Consider the following 16,895-nt stretch of genomic DNA (forward strand, 5'->3'; position numbering starts at 1 on the left):
TCCCTGAAACGCTTCACATGCGCACATTGATACGTGTATAAACGTGGCTTTCTTTACCAACAACAAAAGCCTCATATTTGATAGACGACTTGTAGCTTTATAAAGGGAAATGGATGGGTTAGCAACTCATGTGTGGAGCATCTTTTGCTGGAGTGGAGAGAAAACAGCTGGTCTGATGTACATCGAGGTCTAGGGGGTGAAAAGGGTCAGGCGGCTTGATTTTGCTGTTTTTTGCTGTTTTGACTGCTATAGCTGAACAGCTGCACCAAGAGATGTGTGGGTAAGTGAGAGATTAAGCAAAAAATCTGATTTGAGTCAATTCAGCCTGGTAATGTAAATGTAGCCTACTTTCTGAAGGGATTTTAGTATTCAACCCTTGGGAAAAGAGATGTAACTCTCCAACCCTTAGCTTTCACGTTCAACAACCAAAACTACTTCAAGTACAACTGAAACACCAGTAAGATTCACTGCATAGTGAGTGATCAGTGTAAACAGGATTAAAGTGATTTGGGTGATTGGATTAGTATCTGTTTTAAATGGTTTAGAAATTTTATTTTGTGTTTACACTTGCATTTTTATGTGGTTTGACCTTATCCAGCTATAATCTGGATTCTCAAGGTGCATGAAGTGAACAGGTGTAAACAGAGCTTAGCTTTCTGCTTAGCTTCGACAGCTTTTTTACAACTGTTTGCTGCCCAACTACTACTTCTGTTGTTATAACAATCCTTGCATTACTTTGGTTCTTAATCATCTCACTTAGTAATATTTTGTTTTTTCCCCTCTATCCTTAACTGTCACTCTCCGTCACTTTCTGTTATTTCCCATACTTATCTCTACCTCTCTCTGCCTCTCTTTACCTCTCTATCTTTCTCTCTTTCTAACTCCCTGACTGATGAGTGATGTCTTCAGTTGCTGTGGTTTCCTGTTTGTAGGTGGGAGAGACAGAATCGGTACATTTCTCACTATACTGCAAATCAGTCTCGCAACATGCAAAACTGAAAACAGCTCGACCGCCCAAAGGCGAAGTGCTGTACCCTCAGATGGCAGTGTGTGTGTGTGTGTATGTGTGTACATGTACATATTTCACAGCTAAATGCCATGTGCGTGGGAGGCGAGATGAAGGGGTCACAACTGAACTGCAGTCTGAGATTGCTGTTAACCCCAAACAGCCTTCCGATTGATTCTCGTCAGTGGATCTTCTTTTTCAACTCCGAAGCAGAAAAAGTTGGGACAGCATGGAAAATGCAGAACGATTTAAAAAGCTTCAATACGTCTTATGTTTACTTTGAATTTTATTTTATAGCAGACGATATGAATCCAAGATATTTTATGTTTGGTCTGCTTAACTTTATTCCATTTATTAATATCCATTCCTGAATTTCAGAAAAAAGTTAGGACGGTTGAAGGGCTTAAAACTGCAAAGTCTGGGAGAGATTTGCTTATTTCTGACATCATTAAATCATTCAAGGAATTGGGGAAAATGTCAATTTTTCTGTGCAAAACAGATACCAACTTCTCTGGGCTTGGAGGGACCTGTGATGGTCCATCACACAAATACAAATCAGTTTTTCAGATCTTTTTGATAAGAAATGGATGCTGTGTCATCTGGACCAAAGACAGAAAGAACCACCAAGACTGTAATCAACAACAGACGATATATTTTCCAGGGGCATCTACAGCCTTTTTTTTTAACATGACAGTGCAAAACTACATGCTGCACACATTACAGAGGCATGGCTATGGAACATTTGCTTCTTTTGCTTTTTTGCTATTGGAAATATTCATATAGCCTTTCCACCTTTAATGGGCCTGCCGTTACACCACAACTCTCTTAGCATTGTTTTGTCCGGGCATGAGTCACAAGCCACGTTCAACAGGGCTCTTCACAACTGAAATAAAAAATATGTATCTCCAAAACAGCAACTTTAAAGGAAAAAGAAAATCCTTCTTAACTTTAAAAAGTCAGTTATTACAGGGCATTTTGGAGACTTGCTATTGGTCCATTCATCAAGAAAATTTCACACAGTGTAAGGGAAAGTTTGTGTGTTCAAATTATGTAGTAAACTAAGAATTCCTCAAAATTTGATACGTTGGTTTTCATTGGACAGCAACGAAATATGGTCTGCATCTTACGGCGCTGACTTACACCAAGACTTGAGACCTTTACCAGGCAGGGTCACATATTAAATATCACTTCAAAAGGTACAAGATGTCTCAAAGGCCAAGGGAAGCAAGCAAAGGTGCAGAGTGTAGATAGAAGAGCAGAATCTCGGAATTGTAGGCAGGTCATGAGCGAGAAACCACAGAGAGGGAGAGATGAGCTTAGAGACTAGAGGGGGAGGCTGAGTCGACGCCATTCAGAACGGGCCTATGAGGAGAGAGAGAAAGAGAGAGAGAGGCTGAAAAGAGAGCGAGAGCAGGCACAGGAAAGATAAAGAAAGAAAAAGTTAGTGAGGGATGGCCTAGTTCCCTAAGGCTCTTATCTGGTCGGACAGCAGCTTTTGGCTAGACAATGACAATCATCCAGTGAGTTTGGATGATTTTGAGGCCTGAAGTGAAGGCAGATAGAGAGACAGAGAGAGAGAGAGAGGGAGGGAGGGCAGGGGCCTAGGTTTGGGTTTAGGGCAGAGACGACGGAAGACGGAGAGTGAGGGACTAGAGCTGTAGGTTATCCAAGATGGCGAAACCTAAGGTGGCGTGAGCAAGGTGTGATTTGGTCAGTGACGTGTGTGTGTGTGTTAGTGTGTATGAGTGTGTGTGGACTGGCCCACCACTTTGGATCTGAAACTTGACTGGCAGTCGCTGCTTTTGTGCAGGTATGTGTATTCTATATGTATTTTTCCTTATAAAGTCAATAATATCAATTGTTGCTATTTTACAATGTATAAAGGCAGATATCCACCATTTTTTATGATAAAAATAAAAAGATTTGCTCATCAGCTAAATGCTAATTTTTGGCAACATTATGCTGCATGTAAAAATGAGCTACTCCTCCAAGAACAAGATTTGTAGATGCCTGTAAGTTCATCCAGAAGCCAGAATTATAAACATTTATAAGCAATCATGAGTGTGATTTTGATTTGTTTCAGTTCTAACATAACAACTGTAACTTTTATTCCTTGTTAATATGTAGCGCTGCCAAAATATTAACCGATAGCATCCTTTACAGCTTTAAAATACAATAAATATTGTCAATATGGAGTCAAATTATCAAGCCTTCATATATTACAACAATGTGCAGAAATAACCATTATATTTCAGTTAACAAATAATTAAAAATGGGAAAAATCTTACATTACAGGTTTCTGTTCAAAAGCACAAGCCTTTCTTCTGTTCCAGGCTGTAGAGATGCTCAGCGGCAGCTTCTATTTGTAAAATTGTACAATCACAAAAAATATCATTAATCAAAATTAAGTCATACCAATGAACCAAATGAATTAAAGTAAAAATTGTCCAGCACAAAACCAAACCATGTCAAAATATATCTTGTCCTTGACGATTATGATCATCTCGCCATTTTCCTGCCCCTCTTCAGGCTCCATCTTGTTTTCGGCTGGCTTTATTTTAGCCCATGATGTTTGTGATGTTTGGGGTCCTAATGCTAAAGTACTTAGGCGCCCTCTTTACCCAGTGGTCAAATGGTCTCATAATGTAAACCACAGATTGGTCTCTAGAGGAAACCTCACATTCACACTTTCCTTCCTTCTTTGTCTTATCGTTCACTCTGAAAAAGAGAAGTGAAATCAAATGTATATATAAAGTGCTATATTTAAACCTGTATTTATAGGATTTTTATTAATTAGTTCATTGATTTATGCAGGCGTATGAACAGGTTGTATACACTTTTGCTTTTTGCTTGGTTTGTCACTATTCTTCATATGATGGCATGCTGACACCTCAGCATTAACCTTAATGTAGGTGCAGCTTTGGGTTTAGCTTCGGCTGGTATTTCATGTAGGTTGTAGTGTGTAGGTTTTGAGAGTTTGTGAGAAGGAGTGTGAGGATGCGCCGGCCTGTAACTGAGGTGTGTATGCTGTGGGCTTGGGAGATTAGGGTTTAGAGGGGATGGAGGTGGTGATTGAGAGAGAGTGTAGAGGTGTGAAGAGATGCCTAGGCCCACTTAGCCTCTTAAAATGTGACTTTTTCTCTCTCGCCTTTTTCTCATCTAACTGCAAAATACAGGAAATCCGTTTCCTGGCAGCAAATGCAACCACACAGACACACATATTCACATACACACACACACACACACACACACACACACACACACACACACACAGATAGACATACACAGCAGTAAAGGGTGTGAATATATGTTTTTGGTGTTTCTGTGCAGCCCTGCTGATGTCAAATGAGATGAATCAGTCAGATAAAGCATGAAGTGCTGAAGTGTAATTCGAAACATTTTCCTCTGAAAGACGGATGTTTTGTTTATTTCATGTTTTGTTCAATAAAAAGGGTCATAATAAGATATACGCAATCATGGGTTACCAGAATAGTTCAAACAAAATATGTTTCAGCACTTTATTATACAATATAATTTCTATACATTTATTTTTTTTATTTCGATCAATGCAATACAATTGAGATACCAATATGAACAATATGAATGCCACTAAATAAGATGACCAAGAATGCCCATAATAGATATCTGTACCTACAAAAAAACTTCAGAAAAATCAATGTGCCTCATTTATATCATTATTTTTCTATAGTGACATATAATGAAATATATATTGGCATACTAAATTGTTGTCCAGCCCTAGTTCAATCTTAGGGTTTTGTTTAAATATGAAAAAAAATAATAATTCCATGCAAATAAATTGTTAAATATTCAGATGGTTATTTAACGTGACGTACAATTCAATATAGTGAATATAGCTCTTTGTATTTCAAAATGATTTCGCTATTTGAGATTTTACGCTAAAATAAAATGCAGTAATCAGTCTTATTGCTAGTACAGTGATAACGAGTAACAGCATTTGTTAGGTTTTGGCTGTAGCTACAAGAATTTGATAGCCGATCTCAAAAGATCTGATAAATCTGATAAAAGACTGTATACAGTATGTGCCATACAGTTAGGCACACCTTAATTAAGAAAAATAACACGTAATTGATGTATGTATGTATGTTTACTTATTTTAATTATATGACTTTAATTTAGGTTTTTTTGAGGTTCAGGTTTAGACAACATGGCTGTTTTAATGTATCACACTTTTTAATAACTCGCCATGGGGCAAGCTGTATCTTTTACGCACACCTCATGTTCTGCTAAGTTGTGTTAATAAGCAGAATGAGCTAGAAACAAAGCTATAATAATGCTTATATACATTTACATTTTTAGAGGAATAATATTATGTTGAGAAATGTTGTAACAAAAAACTAATACTAATATTAAGCATCGATCAGCCATAACATTAGCACCCTACTGACAGGTGATATATTAGGCAATAAAAAGAACAGAACACCACAGTCTTATGCATGCGTATGGCAGCACAAGGCAAACAATATTACTAGTCATTATTAGGGAAATGGTGTTAATCTAATGGAATTGATAGGAAAAATACTATGGAATTAAGGGAATACATGAAACGTATATCATCACTGTTATACAAACCACCTTGTTTGTTTGTTTTTAAAGATAACTTTACAGGAGAAGTAAAAAAAAAACTTCTTAACCTATGTCAAACGTTTTATTCCAAGATATGATTTTTTGGTGTTTTATTGGTTTATTTGGAGTGAATGTTTAAAACAATGTAAAGAACATTTGCCAGAGTTGCAAAAGAGTTGCCAGAACAATGAGTGCAAAATCAAACAAATTAATTTTGCTAATTAAATTTAATTAAAAACTATTTGATCGATCGAGTTATGAGGATTGACATAGTATATATCCTTTTTTGCCAGTATAAAAGGGAGGGAACATTTCTAAAGCCCATCCTCATTATCTAACATCCTATATGTCTCCTCCTAAATCAAAGCTGTCCCTGACCAACTGGAAGTGATATTTAAAATAAATAAAAATTTTTGAAAAATAGTAGAAATTGAATTAACAGATACATGGCACCCCTAGCATTTGTCTATACAGCAAATGTGATGAGCCAGCTGAATAATCACATGCTAATTGCATGTTTCAAACTCCCAAAGTAATTTTTAAGACTAATAGAAAAAGTAACTATTTGCTGCTAGTTAACTATTATGACATGTTTTCTCCACTCTACAAAACTGAAGCTACAGAAAAGACACCCAAGAGTCACTCATAATACAATTAATGTTGCAGAAGAACATAATTATGGAAACATAAAAAAGCTACTAAGACAGAATTCTGATGCAAGAACTACCCCGGACATGTCTAAATCAGAATTAGTAATCCAGCTCTCAATTTTATTGGACAGAAATGCTAATGACTAATGAAAAATGAACACTCAAATCTAGCAGTGAACTGTAGAAAACAGATGTGGCAATGTCAGTACGTACTGCTGCCTTCATGATTCAACAATATATGTTACAGAGACCTTCATTACTACCTGCATTCTGGGACAGTGTAGACAGCAAGGCATCGAGTTAGCTAGCTACTTCCAGTTTTGGAGATGTCAGCAAAAACCTGCTCTCTAAAGCTAAAGACAGTATTTCCCAGCCAACATGATGTGGAACATGAGCTAGCTGGGCCCCATGTACATTGTTCAAACCAGATGGGGCCCATGTTTCACCTGATGAGCCTGATAGGGCCCAACATTGATATTCACATGTGAGGTACACATAAAACCCATGGACAAAACTGTCTGGTTCCTAGGAAGCCTCCCCAAACACGTCCCACATGAGTAATTTTAACTAATATAAAATAAGTGCCTAAACCTTTATCCTGAGGTAAAAACCCAATGTGTGTAATTTAGCAAGTCAGCCATATGTAGATCACATATAAAACTTGCTAACTTGCTAATGTTATCAAGCTAATTAAGTAAAACTGTCGTCACTTCTCAGGTATGGATTCCACTGCAATACTGAGTGTGGTGGGTGGACTCTTTCTTCTGTCAATCGTCATCCTGACCGGTCTGTGCCTACACTGCAAGGGAAACAGCCAAACAAGTAAGATAACATATCTCTTAGGCATGCATCCGCTTTCACTACTAAATGAAAAACTCTGATGTTATGTATGGTTCCACTCAAAATGTGGGATCAGTGTTTTTTGTTGCGTTGCGAAAACAGTTTTGGATGGTTCAGAATTTGGTTCCAGTTACAAGAAGTTGATGCTGGTGTTGTGCCAAAACACCACACAGCATTATGAGGGTGGCTGGTTACACTGATGATTCTTGTATCTACCGTAACTGTAGATTAACTCTTTATTTCTAAATAGAAATAAAATAATGTGATGGTAATCTATTACTCTCATTCTGCTGCATCATGAACATGTGCTTGAAAGGAGTCATATTCTGGCAGGAAGTTGGTATTCGACACAATACTTCCAACACTTGCAACTTGCTGAATTGACAAAATGCTAATGGCCAATGCATGATCTTCTTTAAACCAACTTATGTCAAGTGTAGTGAGACACAGCCAACATAGATGACTGTCACAGGTTGGAGCACTCGAGTGCTCCTAAACTAAACTGGTACCACTTTAAAATAAGACTACCTTGTTTATAAATGGTTTACAATTAGTTTATTAATGGTTACTAATTAGGTTGTAAATGACTTAAAATCATTAATAATCAGTTATAACACATACATAGAAAGGGCAACAATTGCCAAATAGTGAACCCACAGCCATCTCTATTGTTGCCCTTTCTACGTATGTGTTACAAATGATTAGAGTTTTAGGGCATTTACAACCTTATTAGTAATCATTAATAAACTAATTGTAAACCATTTATAAACCCTTTATAAAGGTACTCTTATTTTAAAGTTGTACCACTAAACTCTACTGGATCAAATGTAGGCTCTACAGTGTAAAACCCGTATTTTTGTGTATTTTCTAATTGAAATGAAGAGAAGTCACATGCCCCTTAGTGTTGCTCCCAACATCAAAAGATCCCTGACAATGTCGTAGCTATGTTTTGGCCAATATCCAACAAGAGCATAATGGCCACCCTTCCGCCTACCCCATCACTGGAGCTGTTAGTGGAGATGCATTCTCCTTCAAGTGTGTTCAAGCAAGTTAGCTGCACTCACATGTCTCAGAGGAAACCATGTGCCTGCTATCTCCCTCTCTGCACTGGTGGCATCATGTGAGAGGAAGAATTCTACACCTTTAACCACAAATGCTGGCTATCTACTAAATCTAGCCTCCAGACTTTTCAGGTAAAATCTATGAAGTGGTGTTACCGTAAGGGAATTTTCTAAGATAAAGTAGCACAAAGTATGTAATTCGTGATAATAGAATAAGGTGTATTTCTAAGTATTAGTAGATCTAAAAAATATCGTAGTTCTTTTATGACATTTTACATTTATTTACCATAATTTATACCACTTTTTATTGGTTAACTGAATTAGCATTAAATAAATAAAATAAATGAAAAAAATGGCATCTGTTAATAAAATAATATCTAGACTACATTATACAACACATTAGTGAATAATAACTGAAAATAACAATACATATGACAAAGTTTGGTGAATAAAAATGTTGGCTTTGTAGTGTAAACACACAGTGTGTACACAAATATTGGCACATCTGTTCATTCATTGTTTCTTCTGAAATGAACTGTTTAAAAAAAAAATCCTGCTTTTGCGGGAGTCTGGGGAGGGCTTTCAACTAGATTTTGGAGCATTGCTGTGAGGATTTGATTGCATTTAGCAACAAGAATGTTGATGAGGTCAGGTTCATCATTCCATGTTGAATGATCACCTACCAACCACCTTATCCCCAAATAAATAACCAACTCATCCTCAAAGTCCAAGAGTATTGGATGGAGTACCATCATTCCAGAGCAGTGTTTCTTAAACTAGGGGGCTGCTGTTTATATTGGGTTATATATTTTTAATATTTATGTTTCAGTTATCTTCTTTTATCATTATCTGGCTTGGCTGTATCTTAAAATACTGTGCCTGATAAAAAAAAATCACAGAGAAATTTTGACGAGCTGTTTATGTGCATTTGCATACATGTGTGAACAAAGGGTGCAACATAAAGAAGCTAAATGCACTTAGTAGAAGTCAAAGTCACTAATAATTAAAAAAAAATCATGATGAATGAAAAAATATACAAGGTGTTTTTATTTAACGGTGGCAACATTTTTAATTCTTTTAATCTGTTTTAACATTGTCTATCAATGTTTTTCCTCCTTATTTTCCTAGAGTACACGCAGCAGTATCAACAGTCCAGCCAACTGTAAGGAAATTAATTCATCCGATAACGATTTTATGCTTCTATTCATAGCTCATAGTTCTGCTTTTGCTGGCCTGCTATAGTTAACTGTTAAATGCTGTCATCCAGTTCATTTGTGCTTTTAGAGGCCACTGAATGCGTTTACATGCACTTCATAATCCGAATACTGCAGAAAGGATTAGAGTTTGTCAGTAATCAGATCAACATGTTTATATGAACTTGGGTAATGGGAACATGGGAAAACTTAGAGTTAACAGATTAATAATCTGATTTATGCTTTGCAACCAGCCAATAATCTCACAGAAAATTACATAATGTAAACATCACTTAAAACCCAATGGTGACACCATGTTTTTATAAAACGTCAAGTTATATAACTCAAGTGATGCCCCAGAAGTGTCACTGTCTCATAGGTGCTATATTATAAACACTGCTCATTTATATCCAGTACCAGGGTCTGTTTTTACCACATGTACAGACTTTGAAATACAATCACTGAGTTAAAACACAGCTCTCTTTATCTATTTTCTCGTTTAAGATTTTTATATCTTATTCTAATCTAAAATATCTGACTATGCTTTTTACATGACTACTTGAATAAAGTTCATAAATACAGTTATAATCAGATTGTGAAGTGTGTGTTAACGAATTCACTGTTATTCGTTTGTAGATAAAAAAAAATAAGCTGACATATGCTTCTAGTTTCCTGCCTTTTTTATTCTGTCTAATATTGCACAACATGATTTCTTTACTGAGATCTGTCAGCTCTGCTTATGGCCAGTGTGTGTGTGTGTGTGTGTGTGTGTGTGTGTGTGTGTGTGTGTGTGTGTGTGTTTGTGTGTGGTTTAGTATGGGTGTCATCTCTAAGATTGTATTTCTCTCTGATCTTACAGGAACCAAGGATTTACAGTCATTCGCCCACGTAAAGACAATATTTGCTCATTTAAAACAAGACACTCCTTTCTGTATTTACCACCTATAGAAACACAGTTTGTTAATTACTATGTTTTGCTGTTATTATCTCTGCTGTCATGATAAAAATAGTTGTAAAGAAATAAAAAAAGTTAATAATATTATGATAAGACTAGTAACATGTCTCCATTTCCTCTTTAGATGCAGAGAATCCTTTAACCACTACCCTCCCTACTCAGACTTCTCTACACCAGCTTGTGACGTGAGTCATGGACACACACAGACCCGCAGAAACACATACATAAACCTTAATGCTGAACACATGCATGAAATACTGGAGTGGATAAAACTAAATATACAAAAAAAACAAAAAAACAGCATTGTGCCTTGAGTAAACATTGAAATTTTGTTTCTGAATTAAAGCCTTCCCTACAACAAAAAGAGCCAATTAGCTTGCTGCTTGTGCCAAAAGTGGAGGAGGGTCAGTGTGGTAATGGAAGTCACCCCTTATGGAGATCTTTGCAAGCACATTGCATAGCAGGCTGAAAAAATCACTGTTTCTACTGTATCAAGTCAAACTCTGCAAACCTTACATTAAAAGCCAATTTTGTAAAATTGTAAATCTGTATTGTGCTGATGTTGGCCTGATATTGAGCATATTTATGTCTGTTTCTTTCAGTTCTCCATTGTTGCCTGATCCCAGGCGGCATTCTGCTTGCCCTTCCTCTAATGGTGAGTTTACTACAAACACCTTGAAGAAATTGGTCTGTAACACAACATAATTTTAACTTCTTTCACACATTAGTTTTAATTAAATGTTCTAAATGTTCAAAATGTTCAAGTAACCTGAGTGGCTTACTGCTCAAGTAAGGTTTTAAGGAGAGACACAAAATTTAAATGCAATGAAAATTAATCTTTTATTGACACAATTCAGGAGGTTTAGTTTATAATCTAATGTTGTGTGACATTTACCTGTGCCTAACTATTTTTTTTATTATTATTTTTAGGTAGCGATTATGTCAACCAAAGTAAGTACAATAAATGCTAAAAATCCATGAAAGATAGACAAAAATGTATATGTGTATATTTTCTAAAACAAGTAGCACTAGCCATCATAAAACAAATTCACTTTATCCACAACCAGTGTCATAAAACACATGATTGATTATGTTTAATTCTTTTATGTTTTATGTATATAGATGAAGACGATGATTTTGATGATGGACCTGGCTATGAGATTCCCCCTGAAAAGAACCAAGACGATCCTGAATATCTGTAAGTATTTTTTTCTGTATAGTCTTTAACACTAAAATATTAATTATATTTTGGTTTTGGGTGAAATCTAAAAAAAAAAAACATGGCCAAGACTTATTAAGGTGTGGGAATGAGATCCTAAGGCGTGGACACTACTTTTAAAAGCGTGGGAACGAGATCATAATGCACGGGAACAAAATATTTAATTTAATTTAATTTAAAAACAAATTAACAGAAAACCAATATTACTTAAGTCTTTAAACCTTTTCAAAATCATATTACTGCAGCAAAATATGTTAAATCAGCCCTAGTTTTTTATGTACAGCAATGGTTGATTTCTGAACAGATTTTTACATTTTTCTTTGAACAAATAAAAAAAACTAAGGCAAAAAATATATATTTTTATAAATAAATGAATAAATAATATCTCTCTGTGTGCCCTTCTCCTTTTCAAAATATTTTTTTTTTAAGCTAGTTAGCTAGCTGGATAAAATTTCCAGTCACTTCCAGACCCAATAAAGTATGACAACCGTTTTAACCTTATATTATAAAACACATTTTCTCCTTACCTCAGAAGCAGCAGGTTGTGACTATGACTGTTCAAGGACATGCTTGATGCCACTAAACAGTGTAGTGAGTGTATAAAGGTCTCTTTATCTTTATCCAAATTACAAAGAAAAAAAATATCCTAATGCTGCAAAAGTAAGTACAACTCACTGTTATATGTGAGTGTTCAGATGTGTTGCACAGGTGTCAGTTAACAAAATACAGATACTTTGTTAACCTATTAATTTTATTAGAAATTTTGGTTATCTAGACTTTACTGGAGTTATTTTTCAGACAACTTTTTACTTCCACTCCTTACATTTTCACACAATTATCTGAACTTTCTACTCCTTACATTTTAATATAAGCCTCTTTACTCCCTTTTTATCCAGACATGTTTTAAGTCTTAAGATGCTTAAGATGCTACTCCAACATCTACAGAAGTACATTTAAACCCTAATATCTATATTTCTACCTATAGAGTAATTTAATGAGAATATTAGGAACCAAATACTTTGGTCAATTATATTTTACTATTGGTCTAACATATTACTGATACTGCAATAAAATGTCATCCTCAACAAAAATTACAATTAAAAAAATAATAATTTTATTCATTATTCAATATCTTGGCCAAACAGGACAAGCTTTTTTAGCTTTGTAAAACTAAGTAGATTGTAATTAAACACCTTTAAATATTAAACAAAATATTAAATTAAACAAACTGATATATAATTAGAGTTATTTTCAAACACACATTGTGATTGGCTGTGAGGCATTCTATTGGTACTACTACCTCATGATAATGGCACTCTGAACAAATCTGAATGGCAATCTAATATCAGTCCACTTGAGAAATAGAAATTAATCTCAGGGAGGAGGTAGGGGTGCAAGAGGTAATATGTTTATACTATACTTAAAAATATTTTGGAAACTTATTTGGTAAAACTTTAAAATTTAATTTATTTTAGCATATAGATATGACTTTTGTAAAGTTCATTTTATCGAAATTTGAAAATGCTTAAATGTAAACATTGACTTATAAATTCTAAAATCACAAGACTAATATACTGCTTTTGTGTCTGTTTTGTTGTTTTAGGGATGTGTTACCAGATGACCCACACCAGTCACAGCACAGTCTGGCCTCTTCTGCAAATTCAGGTAAAAAATATATGAGAGACATATTATTAGTCAATATGTATCATAAAATGATGACCACATCCTTGTTTCTACACCCATTATTTATTTATTTTTTAGCTCCACTGAGGATATAGGGGCACTTTTTAGTTCTATAATTACACATTCTTTTTTAATGCTCAGGACCCCACAGGACCATCACAGGTGGGTGGTGGGCCATCTCAGCACTGCTGTGACACTGACACAGTGGGGGTTAGTGTGTTAGTGTGTGTTTTGTTGGTATGAGTGGATCAGACACAGCAGCACTGCTGGAGTTTTTAAAAACTCAGTTTACTCACTGTCCAATCTATTAGACACTAACAGAAAAAAAAATCTATTTTTGATCACTGAATTTGTTGCCAGGCACCTTGTTGTGCAGTGAAGTTGCACAGATCCATCCACTTCTACAGTCTATTAGTTACTCCCACCTAGTCAGAGACAGAAGCTCTGAATACAATACATTTTGTGTTGGTCCTCTAGTTGGTCATCCTTTGTATATGCATTTAGCTTAGAAATGTATTATTTCATCCTAGGAACATGAAATGTTCCCAAAAACATTGATTAGAGTGCCTGAAATTAGAACTGAATGAAGCTCTCCGGTGTCCTCCAGTGTTCATTATGTGTGCCTGTTTTTGGTGTTCCTTTTCCAGGTCAAAATTATGAGAACGTCACTGAGATTCACGTTTTACCTAGAGACGGCGATGTTTATGTTGTTGGTGATGAAGACGATGATGATGATAATGATGATGATGATGATGATGACGATGGTAGGATATAGCCAGACAATATAATAATACATTAATCTTTACATACTCTTAGAATGCAACACAAACACAAGCTAATATGTTTACTCTCGTGTTCACAGACCAACAGTACATCAATGTACACCAGCCGAACATAGACTTCCAAACCCCGGGTAAGTTTTTGTCTTAACAATTTTCCAGCATTTAAGTGTACATCTAACTTGTAGATCTAATCAGTTATTATTCCTACTGTATTCCTACTGTGTGTGTGTGTGTGTGTAATTGTTTCTTGCTTCTTAGTTGGATCCTATGGAAGCAGTGACGGACATGACAGCTCAGACTACGTAAACGCGCCTGTCCAAAGTAGGACCCCATTTCTTTTAACAGATTTTATTCATTATTCAGTGTTTTTACCCAGGCAAATGTATTCATTTTACATGTTCAAACCACATAACCCACAATAGATATGCGGAATTTATTATTACGTGCACGGTGAACTTCTATTTTCATACATAAGGTGCACTGGATTATAAGGTGCATTATGCGACACTAGTTTGGAACAGGGGTGTCGCCATGTTTTCCTTCTAATTCAGCAGGTCTCGCCGCTGGGTGGTGGTGGGGTTAACTAAGTTAAGTAAAGCTATCCTAAGTAAACAAAAACTGTAATTCTTAAAAAATATATATTTTAAAGTCGAACAAGCACTGAATGTTAATCTACATAAATTTCTCTCCTGAAAACAGTTTTTTTGGGTGAGTAAAGTGCTTCTGTTTATTTACAGTAAGCTTAGATTTCCAGATGCAGCAGCTATAGCACTAGCGGCCAACCACTAAGCCAGGGTAATATTGAGTAGCGGTTGGTCCCACATAGCTTGTTTTAACACGATAAACGTGCAGGCTACGTGAAAGAGCTAACGCTTAGCGCGGTTAGCGGGTAATGTTAATGCTGCTCCAGCAGTGCTAGCCAGGGTTAGCAGCAGGCTACAGGACGATAATACTCACCTCTGAACATCAAAAGAGCTAGCCCTGTGGAAAACGGCCAGTGCTATTACTGCTGCAGCCTCGGTGTTCAAGAACTAAACTGAAACTCCTGTATAATGCTGCACTTCAGCGGAGTGGCTTTACTGCTCCTTACAACATAAAATTCATACATAAGACGCACCGAATTATAAGGCACAGTGACAATTTTAAGGAAAATTAAAAGACTTTAAGTGGGCAAAAGAAAAGTTCAGCTTTGTTAAAAAGCAGTGAAAACACATTCAAACGCATATGTGCTTATAACCAGTATTAACCAGTATCTCACAGTAATGGCACTCTGAACACATCTTAGTCAGCATTGCTATACTGTAAACTAGCAATCTCCAGGAAACCATTAAAAAAGTACTACATGAGTATCAAGTTAAATAATGCTAAATAAAAAAATACTCTCAGACAACGAGATAAGCATTTGTTACATTATTTCTTTCTTTTAGTGGAAATGTCAAGATTCTGTCATGGTGACCTCATTTTCCCTGATGACGCGTCATTTCCGCAGTAACCGCATAAACACTGGTTTGCAGTAAGTGCTCTCTGAAGACTGTGGTGAGCAGGTGTTTGATCAGCTAGAAAGACAAAAATCTCACATTAATACCTACACCTAATTCATCACTAGGTTAGTGTGGTCGAAGAATATGTTTAATAAGGTAACTATTTAAAAAATGTACCTTATAAAGCAGAGGTAAAATATCAGATATTTTTTAACTTGAAGAACATGTAAAAAAAAAAAAGTAATTAGTAAGACTTTTATATACACTTTAATAAGAAATATTTAATACATTTTAAAAAATAAAATAATGAAAGCTCACATAATGAATGGGTAATTATTAAAATATTGTCCCTCATAATTTCACCAAAAAGACACATTTTCTTAAATTCGTTTGACTACTCATCATATTTATAAGACTTCATACTACACTGAGACCATATATTCCCAGTTTAAACACTTTATATTTGCATTTTTTTATGTCGTGCAAGCTGTTATGGCTGTGTAACTGTATTAAATGTGCTGTGCAATAATAGTTAACATTTCTCTATATTTGTAATTGTTAATTCAAAATACATTTTGAAAAATGTATCACAATATGTTTGTATGAAATTTAAACAGACTATTTTACAGAAACAAAAGGCACATTATATTGTTATTGATGCAAATGCTATGTATTGTTTTTTCTACTTTTCTGTTCAGTTACCATCAACCTGGGTCATTAAGGACATCAGAGAAAAAGCCTCAAGATGAGATATCCACCAGCATACATGCAGGAGAGTTTAAAACTGTCTGGAATAAACCGTCTGAAAAAAAAAAAGTCCTGTAAGGATAGCAAAATAGTTTGCATCTTCCATCCTGTGGACAGGATTCGCTGACATAACCTGAGAATATTATTTTATCAATTACTTAATTCATTTTCTGACTTCTATCATGTACAAATGTTTGTTTTTAATTCCATATTTACAGTAAAATCTGTTGATCATTGGCTTTCATGTAAAATAGTGCTTTCCTGCAGCTGTTTGTTTATATAATATTATAATAAATTGTGCACCAGCAAAGCTGTGCTTCTGTCAATTCATTAATATCAAGCAATTGTTTATATGAACTGCATAATCAGCTGTATGAATTTAAAATTGGGAGGGAATTGCCACGCGTTCAAATGGACATAATGCTAGGGGTGCACAATATGAACAAAAATTCAACGTGTGAAATGCAGCTAGATATCCCAACATCACATAATTTTTTACGCTAAATTACTGTTATTCACAATGTTATTACAGTTTTTACAAGAAAACTCAATGTTAAAACTCAAATTGCTATTAAAATTAAAGTATGATTAACTTAGTGTTACATAATGTTCTTAAGACCACAGAAAAAGATCCCAAAACTTTCTATCATGGAGTGCATTTTAGAAAAATCCC

General features: G+C 35.3%; 1 protein-coding gene across 3 annotated transcripts; it reads left to right on the forward strand.

The window, feature by feature from the left end:
* The first annotated feature begins 2,296 nt into the window (after positions 1 to 2,296).
* On the forward strand, positions 2,297 to 16,532 carry lat (linker for activation of T cells). 3 transcript variants are annotated; one of them, XM_007234707.4, is made up of 14 exons: positions 2,297 to 2,816; positions 6,979 to 7,083; positions 9,291 to 9,324; positions 10,215 to 10,243; positions 10,435 to 10,495; positions 10,913 to 10,965; positions 11,241 to 11,261; positions 11,433 to 11,508; positions 13,133 to 13,194; positions 13,860 to 13,976; positions 14,075 to 14,125; positions 14,253 to 14,315; positions 15,422 to 15,530; positions 16,174 to 16,532. In XM_007234707.4, exons 2-13 carry the CDS (start codon positions 6,981 to 6,983, stop codon positions 15,484 to 15,486), a joined length of 735 nt encoding a protein of 244 aa, XP_007234769.1. In that variant the 5' UTR covers positions 2,297 to 2,816; positions 6,979 to 6,980; the 3' UTR covers positions 15,487 to 15,530; positions 16,174 to 16,532. The 3 variants fall into 3 exon arrangements, with proteins under 3 accessions (XP_007234769.1, XP_007234768.1, XP_015457167.1); XM_007234706.4 differs by having other exon boundaries at positions 15,422 to 15,507; XM_015601681.3 differs by lacking the exon at positions 15,422 to 15,530 and having other exon boundaries at positions 2,298 to 2,816.
* Positions 16,533 to 16,895: the final 363 nt, after the last annotated feature.

The sequence above is a fragment of the Astyanax mexicanus genome, chromosome 19 (genome assembly GCF_023375975.1).
Source record: "Astyanax mexicanus isolate ESR-SI-001 chromosome 19, AstMex3_surface, whole genome shotgun sequence".
Classification (NCBI taxonomy): Eukaryota; Metazoa; Chordata; class Actinopteri; order Characiformes; family Acestrorhamphidae; genus Astyanax; species Astyanax mexicanus.